General features: G+C 40.1%; 1 protein-coding gene and 1 long non-coding RNA gene across 3 annotated transcripts in view; one reads left to right on the top strand and one right to left on the bottom strand.

The window, feature by feature from the left end:
• Positions 1 to 15,490, top strand: part of LOC148400853 (uncharacterized) — a 164,126-nt gene that overhangs the window by 5,422 nt on the left and 143,214 nt on the right. Inside the window, exon 4 of the long non-coding RNA XR_015857593.1 lies at positions 7,478 to 7,573. This is a non-coding gene — a long non-coding RNA (uncharacterized LOC148400853). The remainder of the gene's footprint in view (positions 1 to 7,477; positions 7,574 to 15,490) is intronic.
• The window catches only part of unc13c (unc-13 homolog C (C. elegans)), a 77,745-nt gene continuing 66,860 nt past the window's right edge, over positions 4,606 to 15,490 (bottom strand). For both annotated transcript variants that reach the window (XM_088371502.1, XM_088371503.1), the window contains exons 25-32: positions 15,231 to 15,368; positions 13,780 to 13,903; positions 13,582 to 13,644; positions 12,131 to 12,211; positions 10,653 to 10,800; positions 8,984 to 9,076; positions 7,402 to 7,561; positions 4,606 to 6,702 (exon numbers count right to left, since the gene is read on the bottom strand). In XM_088371502.1, the coding sequence (XP_088227628.1) occupies positions 6,417 to 6,702; positions 7,402 to 7,561; positions 8,984 to 9,076; positions 10,653 to 10,800; positions 12,131 to 12,211; positions 13,582 to 13,644; positions 13,780 to 13,903; positions 15,231 to 15,368 (1,093 nt within the window). In that variant the 3' untranslated portion in view covers positions 4,606 to 6,416. The remainder of the gene's footprint in view (positions 6,703 to 7,401; positions 7,562 to 8,983; positions 9,077 to 10,652; positions 10,801 to 12,130; positions 12,212 to 13,581; positions 13,645 to 13,779; positions 13,904 to 15,230; positions 15,369 to 15,490) is intronic.

Below are 15,490 nucleotides of genomic sequence, written 5' to 3'. Positions count from 1 at the left end.
GTTCTGCTGGAACAGCGAAACCATTATTTCAACCTTTCTCGCTCCATGCAGCTCCCTTGAGTCATGAGCAGTAGATAAATAATACAGTTCAAATATTCATCAGCAAAATTATACTGCTCATTTTTTTTCTTTCATTTTGCTCCATTATTTTAATTTTTAGCATAAATTTTTTTTTGACTAAAACCACAATTGATGCTTTTTTTGTTTCCACAGAAAAATAGCAAATGAGAGAATAGCAAATCACCAATGGGTAAAGGCTCTCTGTTCCAACTGTTTAAACTTTTATAAACATTATCTAAGCTACAGTTGCTCCAGACATAACACCAACATTCTATTCCGGGTGAAAATAAACACAATTAATCCTTACGGTTGCTTGAAATGCCACCATATTTGCAGTCCGACAATCCTTGGGAATCTCAAATGCCAAGCGCTCGAGCACATGTACACTTAACCCATAAGTAAATATGCACGGGCGCAAAAAAATAGCCTCACAATAGCTTGATATGAAATTATTTATTACTATGGAAATGAGGCGCTCACCTCCAACGTGGAATATGAAGACTGAAAGGTGGCGTGACCGCAGCGACTATGATTAATAGCAAAACTGTCAAAGAAGCATCTGAGATAATGCTACGCTGGCATTTCGACTCGACAGCCAGTATATGCAAACGTCTCCATTAGCACGTACACGATGCACAGATAGTTTTTATGATGCTTTCTAAATATTATGCCGACGTCGTGCACAAATTCAAGAGGTATTTTAAAATAAGCTAATTGTCATGATTATACATCTGAAAGATTGCACGTAAACTGAAAAGAAATCAAGACATGTTTGCCTCATGTGAGACCTGCATGAATATTTAAAACACTCTGGTTTTGACTTATTTAAATTGGGCCGGGTGTTCATGTTCCTCTCTTTGGCGAATTTAAGTCTTCAGTTATATGAAAGGCATTCAGACTTATTGAGATGCTCGTTTTGCTGTGAGGAGGCAGTTAATGAAAACGCTTGTGCAGTTGCTGCTTTTCAATCACTTGAATAGGCGGATGCATTGAGGTGTGAAGACGACAAAAATGCTTGGAGACACATCGGAGCAAAACAAGACTGTTTTGACAGAGCGGAATATAATTGATCCAACACTGGCAGATACAAACCAAATTAACAGAAAGGCCTTGGGCTGTGGCATTCGGCAATTTCGTGTCTGTCAGTCGACAACCAAAAATAAAATACTCCATTGCATATAAATTTTATGAACACAAGTCTCCCATTTAAAGGATGCTGGTCACCATTCATGTTCTGAGCCTCTGAGGTAGAACGTGTTCCAAATATTCTGAGAGAGAGAATCCATGAATCCTCGCCAGATTTTTCCTTGTGAACTAGAAACGTAACAGGGCCTTTGTCAAACTGTTTGCTCAAAATCAGAAGCGCGTGATACCTCAAAATCATTCGAAACGAACCGAGATTTATCTTATCGGAACTTCTGATTGATAAATGAAACAATTAAGTGCGTGTGTGAGTCAGCAGGGCCTCAGTATTGGCCCACTGCTCCCTTGGCCAAGAGGCCGCCGAACACAGACTGCCGAGTGGAAAGTGATGACACCCGTGAGGATGTAATTACGCGAGGAGCAGATGGTCTTTGCAGGAGGACTCGCCTCCCTCCCGGTCGGGGCGCTCGCCACCCTCAAAGTGAGTCGGACCCCTTTAAAAGGGAGCCTGGCGTGCGAAGTTTTGCGGAGGTGCTCCATCTCTGTTATAGCTGCCCCACTGCAATACATCAAATCAGGGGCAGGAAATAAAGACGCTGACTCATTGTCGTGATATAGCTCCTTTTCCCATGCTGGTCAAAATCTCATAAAACAGACAGTGGGAACTCGGAAGAGTTCACCAGAATTTTATCGGAACCCTTCGTGACATGCGGAACATTTGCTTTTATTAAAAAGTAGCTTAGCATACCAAATGTGATGCTTTGGGATTCATTCTCCAAATTTGAATCAAAACAGGGCTTATTGCAAAAATACTAACCACAAAGGCGCAAAACAACAAGTGACCTGCCTTACAAAGATCTGTTCTTTTAATTTTATTTTTAAGAATAGCAATATATTTGTGTACTCACTAGCTTCTTCTAGATTCCAATATATACGACTTTCCTCCTGTGCACTCCCACAAGGATGAAGACGCTTACTGTGTGCAGCCATAACCTTTTATCATCTGGGTCGTGAGTGAGAAATATCGCTGTTGTTCGTTAGGCTGGAGGAACAAAAAAATATTTCATAGCCAAAAAGAATGTGTCAAATCTAACTTCGTGCAGAGTAATTACGGATGTCACCGCATGATTAAGTGGAGTCCCAGCGCAGGGAAAAGAAATATAAGATGCAGGCATTTATCTTTGCTCAGCCCCAACAGTCCAGAAAGTTTCGAAATGTGTGTATCATCCATTTTCTGAATTCCAGATGGAGTTATTTGTTATATCGATGTACCATGAGTGTAATCGACTCGCAATCAGAATTGGCGTTTTAATCTCAATCAAACGGGCACACGTGAGTCAGTTGAGAAGAGCGTGTCGCAGGAATAAATGATGCTTCCCCAACCTCGTCGGCAATTGACTGCCATGCGGCGGAATCAATTACAGCATTGTTTGCGCTCATGACATGACATGGCATGGCACAATGCATGGCTGCCCCTCGAGGCTACAACAAATCCATCATAAAGGCTGCAAACAGCAGGAGGTCAATGGCACTCATCTAATGGCCTTATGATCTTGTTTTGTTGTCACTCAATGACAAAGATGATGAAGGTTTGAGGTGCGATGCAGTGCTGTCCTAAACCAATGCAGACTACAATCAAAACTCTTTTTTTGCTAATCTATGGCCAAGTGCAAGAAAAGTGGAGGAATCAAATAAAATTCCATCCATCATTATTTTATGGGTGGTGTAGAACTGCACTGCATCATACTGACTGCTGCGTCTCGTATTTCTCATATTATATGACGTGTTAACCTATAGTTAAATGTCAATGTTAATTGAAAGACATTGCTGAATCTTTAATTGGAATCTTGTATTGGAACTCGTTAAATTGTGCAGGTATGCCTGGCCGAAAGTGACTGAACTGTTCAAAGCAGTATTCATAAGTAATGGACAATCTGTGGCTAGTTTTGCAGCGATTCCAAATTTTGAATCGCCAATTTAGGTAAGAACAAATCAAAAATGCCAAATACCAATAATCAGTATGCGGAGGGCCTAAAGCACATTTGTTTTTCTATTTAAGGGTTTGCAATTTTTGTTTTTTTTATTGTTATTTTTATATGTTTACTTTAGCAAGTTGTATCAGTTTTATAAAGTTTCTACACACTTTGAAATGGTCCACTTTCGAGCCTGTTAAAAAATAATCTGTCTGTGAACGAGTAATCCATCCCTGGAGGTAAGCCCCGTCAATCTTCCCCTTGAAAAATAAACAGCATTCATCTTTGAAGGGCACAGCAAAGTCCACATTGGATGCTACATGTAGACAGTTTGTGTACGTGTTGACATATACACACAAATATGTGACTATATGAAAGTGCTGAACAAAGAACCAACATTAAGAGTAAAATTACAAAGAAATCAACCCTCTAAAATATAATATAGGTTGTTCTGCATATTACAAATCTGCAAACAATGTCTGCCATCGAGTGGTGATTTGTGATATTACAACTTAAAACTAAAGTTGATCTCTATTTTCAGTTTATCACTCAGATCCGCATATTCGCATTCCCCCCCCCCCCCCCCTTTTGGATTATCAAAATGTTTTCATATATTGGATTTTTCATGTTTTCTTCAGATTTTTTTCCCCCCACCATTTGTATTGTATAACATACTATATCTAATGTTTATGACAATGCTGTGAAGACAAGTTTATTCATATTGCTCTTAATCACAGACAAGTCTCTAAGTAATATTTTGATTTAGTTCATTCTTATTTTTGGTATGTTTATACAAACATTTGACAAATTTTGGAAATATTATTTAGTCACATCATGGTGGGAGAATACCTGTCGATTAGTTTCAGAATAGGCTTCTTCCATTAACGCAATTTAATCACTTATTGCTTTCTTCCCTGCTTGGTGTCAATTTGCGCATATTGCCGTATTTGGCTGAGAATGCTCTTTCTGGGATGAGAAACGAATAATTCTGCTTTCGAGCTGATTGACGTTATCTGGTCGACCCCGTCTCTGCGTCAAGATAAGTGCTACGGACTGAACGCTCTGATAACAGCTTTACAAGACCTAATAAGTGCGTTGCTGAAAAATTGTCAAGGGGCATGATAATTTTTTTTTTTTTTTGATATTGCCCGAAGATCGGGATCGCTTTCTGGTTTTCCATACAAGGTTAATGGTGTTATCAGCATGCTTTTCACCTTGCATTTATTAAACTAGCTACTATGTATTTGTCTTTAGTCATTGTGTACAGTATTAAATCGGAATATTCTGGTAATATAATTTTAAAACAATGCAAATATTTGACTCTCTCTTATTTATAGTTGAGTAAATAAAATTAGTTAATTAAATAAAATGTGTTGCAAATGATAGCTCAAGCGCGTATTTGTTTTGCAAAATGATCGAGATTTGTGACCACATTTGCACATACTTTATGCACATAGAAGAAAAGTAGACTTTTTGTACAATATCTCACTAAATATATTTACATGACATACAATTTGCCATCAGTGCAATACATAGGAATGTTGCATATTTACCAAAATGTTAAATTCTTTCCTTTTTAGGAAGAAGAAAAATAATGACAGAAGCTGAGTGTTTTTTTTTTCTCTCTCTCTCTTTTAAAGGAACATGTGCAACTCTCATTTTGCTATCATTACAGCTTCACAGCAAATAAAAAAAATAAAGTCTCGGCATCACCCTATGCACAGTCGGACCACATGTACATATATAGCTCCATATATGGAATGGATTGTGTTTTTTTGTACAAAGATTCTAAACAACTTTGGCAGTTTATCAGGAACTAAACTGATCCGAAAATATATGAAATAATGTGCCGTAGGCTTGCCTTCCAAAGCTCATGTTCACAGTGGTCATTCAGAAAGGCCAGAAGCTAACGGTTTCAAATAAACATGGAAAAGGACAACAAACAAGAAACTTATCCATTCTTTATGGAATCTGTTGGTATGGTTATAAAATTGCAAACACCTATGAAGGTTTAAATAGCAGTCGTCGCCATTTCAAAATAAGATAAAAACAAATGTTATTTCCTGGTGCTGGACTTATTCGATTCAGAGTTTGAAGGCTTGGGGGGGGCGGGACCCTGCTCGGTGTTACCGTGGGAACATGGGAGAGACACGACCGAGAAACGACGTGCAACAGAGCTGGGTGGGAAAAACAAAATCAATTTGAAAAATATAATGAAGGAAAAACAACTTACTCCACATCAGTGCTGTGACAAACAAATATACAATGTAATAAAATAAGAAACTTTAAAACAACAAAGTGTGAAGCACAAAAAGTAAAATATACAGAGGGGAAAATGGATTACACTACAGTTCCAGATTTTAAAAAAATAGCAAAAAAAAAAACAAAAGGTTTTTCCACAGCAGTGTGGGTGGATAAAGGTACAATGAATAAGGGAGTCCGCTACAGTGCTGGGTGGCCCAAAAATGAATTCCTTTTGTTCTTTTTTTGAAAAAAAACTAATATAAATTACAAAAACAAGGGTGTAACAGTGCAATGTGTCAAGAATAAAAACAATTAATGTATACATAAAATAAATTTTGAAAAGTTAAGTGGTAAGTGATGTAAAATTAAACAACAAATAAGAATGCAGGGTAGCAGAAATGGAAAAATATCGACTGCAATTGAAAAATGCAACAATACAACACTGCTGGGTGGCAAAACATATTTAAAAAACAAACAAACAAGACTGACTCTGCAACAATCAAACGCCACACAGTCATAAAGTGACTTACACCGGATAATCGAGCAAATTTTCCAACATACTAAATTCATCGCCTTAATTCCTGTACGTTTTATTATTTTTTTGTTCAGTTTAGTTTTTTGTTGTTATTACACCTCCACTGGTTTGGCACTTTATTGGAACAAATCTCATTTCAAAAAAGACTAAGTGTACAAAAGGTATTCTGTCTGCTCCAACGTAACCGGTAGAATATAGTACTTAATAGTAAGCATACGGTCAGTAAACACTTGTACGTACTTGAGTAGTCAAATGAACATTCCAACAGATGTTTTTTTTTTTCTTACGCACATGCACAAAAACTAACAAACAAACCAACAAACAAACAACTCCTTCGCTCGTTTCCTGCTTTGGATCTTCTCAAGAAGAACAACCCTCCAATCATTCTCATCTGTAGGACAAAACCCACTCGGAAGGAATACTGCATTTTATTTTTTCCCACACACACCCTTCCGTTCGCATTACGACACTTCCTCGGCCGAGCGCGTGTCCGTCTTGAGACGCACAAACTCTTTGGCCACCTCGTCGTTGGTCCTTTGCGAGAGTATCCGCATGATGGTGAGGCCCGTCTCGTCCATGGCGATGCTCTTCACCAGCGGGTAGCAGGAGGCGCAGCTGCCCGAGTCGGCCAGCTCGCGCAGCTGGATGACGGTCATGCCGATGATGCGATCCTCGCGGGCGAAGCAGTAGTCCTTCACCGACACGTGAAGCTCGTATGCCTCCGGCCCGTGCTCGTTGCTCAGGACGCTACGGGGGCGAAAATGAATGCAAAGCTAAGATCTTGAACTAACGTTGACCTTTCGTCTTCTCCAATGAGAGTTTTCATTGTGGGGGATGTATTTAGTTTAGCCTGGGTTGTCAGAATTTAGAGTCTTCATAGCGTGGTGCCTGTTGTGTACAGTTAAAAAAAAATATATCTTTGTTGGGATGCACCAAAATGGAAAAGTGAATGTTCAAAATTTATAACAAAGGAACCAACTGAAACACCAAAATAATACTAGTTTTTTGGGGGGGGTTATAACATTCTACATATGCAGTAAAAACTGCATGCACCATTGCACCATTATTCAGGACAATCCTATAAAAATGAAAACTGCTCTCCTGAAGCTGCAATGGCAGTGGTCAAATTCTTTCGTTTCTTTCATTTATCCTTCCTCCAGGTGAAATTTCCTGGTTTCCCAATACTTTTGTCAATAAAATGTGAAAAGACACTCTGTTTGGTTGATTCAATCTTGTTTCCTGGGCTAAATTGATGAGCTAATAAACCTCATGGCCATTGTTCTAATCATTTCTTGCGACTCAACAAGTATTCAAATTCTAATTAGGATGCTTATGAATCTATAAAGTCCATAAAGACGGCAGCTGCCCTCTGATAGCTTGGCTTGGATTCAGTGGAGATTGCCAACGCGTAGATTCATGATACGGTGTCTTCCCGTCATGACTTACTATTGGAATGTTTCGTTGTACTTTGGAGACCAGTTGTTGTTCTTGGTCTTGGTGCTGAATTTGCGCTTCTTGTCAGCCAGGTGCGGCCCGATGGCGTTGACCTCGACGAATGGCCGGAACATGGCGGTGGTCTGCCACTGGAGGTTATTCACGCCGACCACTGATACACAAGGTAAGGTGGAATTAAAGCTCTGGGTAGTTATGACAAGTACCCTTGAATCGGAAGACTTAGATGCAAGTAAAAAGTTTGAAGGATATTGTAAGAAGCAGGCTTATTGCACGTAAACTTTACTACTTCTGACAGAAATCGTCACCTATTAATCTTTGAAGGGTGGTGTAGTCATCTCATAAGGTGTTTGCTCAAGCTTTGACCTTGTGGAGGTTTCATGCTATAATGACAAATCATCAAACTTTGCTGCTGTACATTGACAGAAATTGTCTGTTCAGTGCAGTGATTCCCAACCACTCGACCAAGTTCACGTAATTGCTATTTCTTTTTTTTAATTTACTACTTACGAAAAAATCTCAATGCTCTTTCACCAGATGGCAAACGATACAATTAACATTTGTATTCACCAGGTACGATTTATACATCTGAATAATATATATTTTTGCCTAGCAAATTTCACATTGCTCTATACAACTGGCTTTGCAGGCTGGATTTTCCAAAAGAAAATCCAAAGTTGGCCGAACTGACTTATGTTGAGTGGAAAATATATTTTATTAACACGGCATTTTTAGATGTCCAGACAATACCGCAATGTATTATTTGCTCGGCACCATGGAGACAGACATGACTGATTGGCACAGTGGCTGCTACAGACCATAAAGCAATCCGAATGTACGTAACTTCACTTTTGATGTTGTGGCTGAGAGTGAACACTAAAAAGGGCTGATGATGGAAGATTAGGGCAAAAAGCAGCACTCAGCCTCTTGTGTTGTGTGGTGTAATAACACACTAATGGCACACCCCACTGTCCTGGTAATAAAGATAAATGTAAGGCTATGAACATGTCGTCATTACAGTTGCTGACATTGTGTATCATTCAGGGAGATAAAAGAAGGGAGAAAAATGTCCATTTAAAAGAATCAGCGCAGTGAGACAGTGTGCTGCAGCAGGGGGTAAATGCTTAAAAGTCATCTGCCCCCTGTTGGTAAGAATGACCATTAATCATAATTGATTGGACGGGTTATTAAACAGTAAGAGCCCCACCCACATATTGAAAGTGTTTTTCTTTCCAGTGTTTACTGTACCGTAAATGACATCATTAATGATCTACTGTAACAGATAGCTCACTATTGCCGAGCATGATTTTTTTTCCAGGGGATAAAAATATTAGATTGCCAGAAATGGCTCTCCCTATTATTGCCAATGCCTTCCCCGTCTGCAGTTGAGTAACTGGCCTCCCCTGACTACCATCTGAGCTAATACAGTATATCTGTTTCTAAATGGAGCCACAAGCACCGTCAATCGGTACTCATTCATTTCCGGGGCCCCGGCAGCACAATCATATCGAGAGTTCCTTCAGGCGAGCCAGCGCGAATACATTTGAATCAAAATGACGGGCGCTCCAAAGCTCACCCTTCACGCTGACTTTGTGCTCTCCGGTGCCCGGGTGAGAGATGAGGTTCACTTGGATGGACACCTCGCCCACTGAGCCGTTGCTTGACTGACCTGAAAATACAAAGTGGAAAAACAGAGCGGAATTAAAATTACGAGACGTAGCCAAGACTAAAACAACAACCAAACAAGTTAACCCCCCCAAAAAAACCTGCAGGGGAATCACGCTTGTTTCAACAACATTGGCCGAAAATGTTTCCTTTTGCTCAAGGCTGAACAAGAAAAGTGAGGAGAGTGACAAAAAGCAGACATATTCAATCTGGATTGAAGCCTAGGGAGAAGAATGTGGTGTGAAGGGATGTATTAAATAATAAATATTCCCTCACAGTGAGATCATCTGCCAAAATGCCAAAGAAACACCAAGACAAGTAGCCAGAGAGGTCCAATTCCGATCAGACTGCTGAGCACGTCCGCTTTGCAGCAAAGTGAGGACGGATGGCGAACGCCAGAAGGCTGTGAGTTGGCTCTCGTACGACGGATGATGGAGCATGTCTGGCCCATAGCTGATCGATATGTGCCAAACACGCTGCGTGTGTTACGCCGCTAATGAAGAAACGAGCCAAGTGATTTATTATAATGCTACTCTGAGTGGGAGGGGTCCTCGCTGCATAATTAAGATGAGAACTTTGGTAAAACAAAGAAGAAAAAACATCACAGCACTTTTAGCTCATGAATGTGCTAATACAATTACACAGCTGCTACATTCCGGCTGAAATATTACACTCAGCCATTAGTTTAATGCTACATTAGGAGAATTTAATCATCCGGGGATAGAATTCAAGTACAAATCGGATGTCTAAGGGACAGAATATTGATAAAGTGCATTGTTGTCTATTATTAAATATTGATCATCTGAATTTGCATTGCATTCACTGACAAGTTTAACCTTTAAGTACAATGTGAATCTCTATTCTTGCTATTCTATAACACGTTGCTATCTTTATCAAGTGGCTTCTGCGTTTAGCATCATAGTATATTATTGGGTTTCAATACCAGTTAGTTTTTCCATTGGGGGAGTCTAGGTGCAGAAATACCCAAGCGACCCATGACAGAAGTTTTGTCCACAAAATAAACTCGGGACCTTTAACACACTTTAGCTTCTGTGGAATAAATTTGCGCACACCGGGATCTAAATGTGTCGCCGTCATGAGCAACGGAGCTGTTGTTGATTAATGAAGGAGCGTTGGTGAGCCAGCGCCTCGCCACGCTGTTTGCTGACCTAATGTCCATCAGTCAGCTCACCAGCTTCACTCTTTTCCAACACGGACTGATCGGTTTGCTGTGTCTATATCGAAAGGCAGGCCGTCAGTTAGCAAGGCGGGGCTGCTCGTTCTGCCTGGCTGCCTAAGTAGATGCAACCCGTTTGTGTGTGTGAGACATACACTTCAGCAACTTGGACTGAATTCCCTCTTGAACATAGGAGATGTTTCATCTGCTTTACACAGAGAGGAGGAGAGGTCGATATATAAACAGAATGAAACTGGAATGAAAGTGGGCCAGTGATGATGGAGGGAGAATTTATGAATTCATAGTATTCACGTATTCCGTGCCTCTGACAGTTATGCTACAACAACAACAACAACATCTCAAAAGTAAATCAGATGTGGTTTCCGATAGGGGGTTGTCTTACCTTGAGAGGTTTGGGTGCATATATATTTCTTGATCAAGGCATCTGTAGGTTGAGTGTAAAGGCTAAGAGCATATTTGAGGGACTTCATATCAGGGCTCTTCTCCAGGAAGGTCTTCTTCAGACCGTTTCCTCCAGCATGGAAATATTGCTAGAGAAATAAACAAAAACAAATAAATTTCTTGAGTATACATAGGACACCGTGTTGTACGATTGTTGCAAATGGCTTGGGGGATATGTGGAACCGTTGCAGTTTTACTCACGCAGGGGGTGGGCAAATGCATTAAGCCACATTTGCAGCTAATTAGCATGTATGTAAATGTGATGGAAGCATAAAGTGAGAATAAAAGCCAGAATAGATTTAGTTCCGCTGTATGTTTCGAAATCTTTTTAATTTTGGTTACATCTGTCCACAACGATATCTTACTAGACAGTTGCTTTATTGATTTAGGAGAAATTGGCATGAGACTTGCAAATTATTACATTTTGTTCTGAATCCAGGTCAGGGGATGTAGCTGGCATTTTTATGTTCACTTACAACTAAGATTCAGCAAATGGATGACATTTCATTGTACTGCAATTGACAGCCAGTTTGTATCACACATTATTGCAATCTACGGGATTGAAGTGGAACAGTAATGGCATTTGGTTTTAATTACTTTGTTACAAATGCTTGTTTAACAGCTTGAAATGATGGCACTATCACTATAGGGAGAGATCTACCTCCATCAGTGCTTGGGCCAGTGAGAGCTATTCTGGGATTTCATAATCTCTTATTTTTATGTGCATTCCATTAGCTGGAATGCTAATAAAAGACATTTCCAGCATATCAAACTTGGTTGGCGAGATGGAGCAGCTGCCTCTCTATCATTCTATACAGGGCGGAGGTTAGGCGAGAGCAAATGTACATTATTGGAAATATGTCTCCAGAGCTCACATTCATGTCATGTGTGGACTCTTATATGCCTCTGCGCATTTTTCTGTCCATTAGTACAGGCAGGTTTAAAGTTCAACGTGATTAAATTCTAGCCCATGTATAATCCAGCTTCTATGTTGAAGGGCATAAGATTTTTATGTGAATGGATGTAATTTTCTTTTAGCAAAAATGGTTTGAGATTGTAACAATAGAGGAAAACAAAAGAGTTGTGATAGATCAGTCTGATTGCGTAACTTCCCCAAAGCAATATTGAACTGCGCTAACTGACTGTTTTTGATGATAAGAATCGCACCAACATGATTGATCCAAACCACAGGGTAGTCGCCTCAGAGTTGGTGCAATCAATCAGTTTTGGTTTTTTTTGCTGCGCCACAGCGCTCCATAACACCAACATTTTTACCTCTTCATCAAAACTGTCTGTGGTGGCATCACAAAAATGCCAGAGAAACCCGCTGGATGTTAATTTTTTATCATCCACAATGCCTTAAAAGGTCAATTATATTTTGGTTCTGGGTTCAGATGGCTCCCTGGACACAAAACTCACCTTGATAGTGGGAAGCACGAGGTCCATGGCCGCGCACTGACGTGGAGTCAGACTCCTGGCTTCCTCACGGATTACGTGCTCCTGCGGAGGGACGCGAACATCAAGATAAATGCCGATAAAAAGTTACGATTGAACCGCTCGTTGAACTGAACCATAACTGCAGGCGTCGCAATTGACTTCATTTTGACATTTTGAACAGGAACTTTGCCATAATGTCCCAGGGTGGGGAAAAAATATTTTAATCATGAGCAGCACAAAAAGTCGTAGGATGTTATATAATGGCTCAACTCATAATAATACATTTATGGTGCAGTGCAGAGAAAATGCACATCCGGTCCTTAATATACGAACCTGTAGATGAAACGCAAAACCTTGCCTGACTTTCTTATTTTGCATTTAATCAGAGGCAGCTTTCAATTGATTTCCATGAGCCAGCGTGAGGCTGCAAACACTTTAATCAACATCACCGCTAAAATGCAAGGCAGGTGCCAAACCGCGCCCATTTCATTTTCATCGACGACATGAGGCAAGGTAAACCCAAACACACAATGACGTGGTAAACCACCTTAAACAGTCAGAGATGAGTCCTTTTTGCTTATCAAGGAAAAAAAAAGGAAGGGCAGTCGCCTCAACAATTGCAATTCAGATCCAAGCTCACATACTGACATTAAGTGAACTCCTTTGCTAACCAAAACAGCAGTCCCTCCCGAGGCAACAGCTTTTCTATGGTAAAAAAATGTTTACTGCAGATGAGTCATAAATGCCCCTGGCGACCATTTGTTCCAACAAAATTGACTAGTACACATTCTGAAAAACCATACGAGATGATTATGACTCATGACCAGCATTAACAAGAGGATGATAAACGTCTTTAACGCTTGAGGAAAGGTACAGACACACGCCCATCTGTGCGCTCCTCTCCAGATGTCGCTGCCTCCAAGGATGGCAGAGTCTCACAAACATCGGGGGATAGTTGACTATTTGAAGGAATTCAAAGCATACATTAAAGAGGGCACCTGTTGCGTCATTCGCAGGTTAAACGCTGACCTATCAAGTTCTCGTTCCTCATGTCGCATCAGTAAATAAACATGACTGGCTTGGCTGGATGATGCTGAGATGCAGTCGTGGCGGACACACATTTTGTTTTTAACAGATGTTGTCAGCTAGCATTCCTTCTTGGACGTTGCATAATCTTGCTGAGCACGGTGTGAATACAAGCGTGAAGCATATTTTACATGCACTCAATGTTGCACTGCTGCAGCGAAAATCCTTGAGGACATACAGAAAAATGTTGACCTAATATATTAATTGGACTGCATGATTTGTGTTGCGCTTTGAGGATTTGTTTCTGGACTTGTATATGAAAATGTAAATCACAAATTACCTAAACATAGTCCCATATTATAAATCACCCAAAAAGATTTATGAAGCAAGTGAAGAAACTGGATTACCTTCAATTTGGACAATTGTCCCAAGTCCTTTGCTGCATTGAAAATCATCTGAGCTCCTTGCTGCTGGAAGACAAAAGACACTTATTTGCCATATAAAACAAAAAATAACGCATGGTACAGTACATTGCCATGAAATACATTATTGGCATACAACAGAATCAAATCAGTGTAAAAGTTCTCTGAAAAAGAAAAACTTACGCTCTGGTCACTCAGCGGCGGTAAAACAATGGTCCTCTCGATTGTGTTCAGCACGATCTTCCAAAGCTCTTTGAGAACACGTTTCAGCACGGTCTTCTCACAAATCTTGGCGAATAACATCAAACTGCAAAGAGGTGTTAAAAAGTGTTTTAAATGCTGCTTGACATCTTCATAAATTTGTTTAGATTAGTCAAGAGCTTATGAGAGTGAATTACGCTATTTTTCAACTTAAGTCCGACATCATTCGCTCGGAGTAATTCACCATGAAGTGTGTGCGTGAGGGGGATTTCTTCCCCCAGTAAACGATTCACACTTCATCTTATTACCATGAAAATTCCTTTTACATGTCAACATTTGTAAGAAAAGAATGTAATGCAGCAACAACAAAGAAGAATGAAGAGTTAAAAGGGCCTTGCAGTGTGTTGGCCGCTTGCCATCGATGCCACACAATGCTCTATGGATCAATTTTGCCCGAGTCAAGAAACCGCCGCTTAATATCATCGTGGCAGACCAATCAGTCAAACCGGGCGGAATGGAAGGATTCCAAGTTTGGGCAGAGCGATTGTTAGACTCGTAAAAATGTATCTTGAAGGCTGCTTCTGTTAAGATGGCTCGCTTTCGATTTTATTGAGCTAACAGCGTATCATTAATATATGAGCGAAAATAGCAAAAATCCACGAGTGTAATTGTCAGACACCAAAGGTTTGTAATTGCATTAAGATGTGAAAAGATGGGGACAAATGACTTTTTTCTATTTTTTTACTACATAGCATTCTGTGACTAACAGAATATCTAAATATTTGTGGGTTCACCATAGATTGCTTACGTTTGAGCAAAGCGTTTATCTTTTTGAGTAATTCATGTTTTATCATGAGCCCGCATCTATTTAACATTTTAGAGAGAGGGGCATCAGTTTAGTTTTTATTCACGGGAGGGCCCGATCCTTATCGCCATGAAATAGCCGGGGGTACACAGTCATCGTAAATTGTATTATTGAATTCAATGATCACTACCTTGAGGGGCAGAAATGAACTCCTACTGTACCCCTTTTTGTCATCGAGATATATTATGAGTGAGGATTAACATTTCCATACCATAAAGAGGATTCACCCTGCAAAATTCTGTTGACCTCAATGCTTCTGACAATGGCTGAGAGGGATTTCTAAACCTCAGATGAACTATTTATAATCTCAATTTCAGGAATGGCTTGTCTTTCACACAATCTGTTTTTCCCACTCATAGTTGCGTGAGTTGTATTACCAAGAGGTATATATCAGTATTCATGTCTCTGGAGGGAGCAAGGTTCCTTAATAATCACAGCTGTACAGTACTGATTACCAATGTTGTTCAAACTTTGGTCGGTGGGCCATTTTGTGGCCCGTCTACTTGTTTTACAAGGCTTGGAGTATTAAAAAAAACATTTGACACAAAGCGCCTTAGATGATACCTACTTTTTATCGAGGAGGTCCATAAGAGGTCGAAGGACGGTCTCTGCATCCATAGCGGCGTTACTTCCTTTGGCCGAACCTTTCATCTGGACCAACTCCTGGTTCATCTGCTTCACACAGTCCTCGATCACCGGTTTGAAACTGAGGAACAGAAATAGAGCATGTACTTGTTTCCGTATGATGTGTGATGACATTTTGGGGACATGCTTTTTGGAAAACATAAGGTTGAATGGCAGTTGGTCTATTTTTCAGGAACAGGCTAG

The sequence above is a fragment of the Syngnathus floridae genome, chromosome 3, assembly GCF_059516105.1.
Source record: "Syngnathus floridae isolate MCC-2025c chromosome 3, RoL_Sflo_1.0, whole genome shotgun sequence".
NCBI classification, from domain to species: domain Eukaryota; kingdom Metazoa; phylum Chordata; class Actinopteri; order Syngnathiformes; family Syngnathidae; genus Syngnathus; species Syngnathus floridae.
The sequence above is the reverse complement of the archived record's forward strand: the minus strand, read 5'-3'. Positions and strand labels throughout refer to the sequence as shown.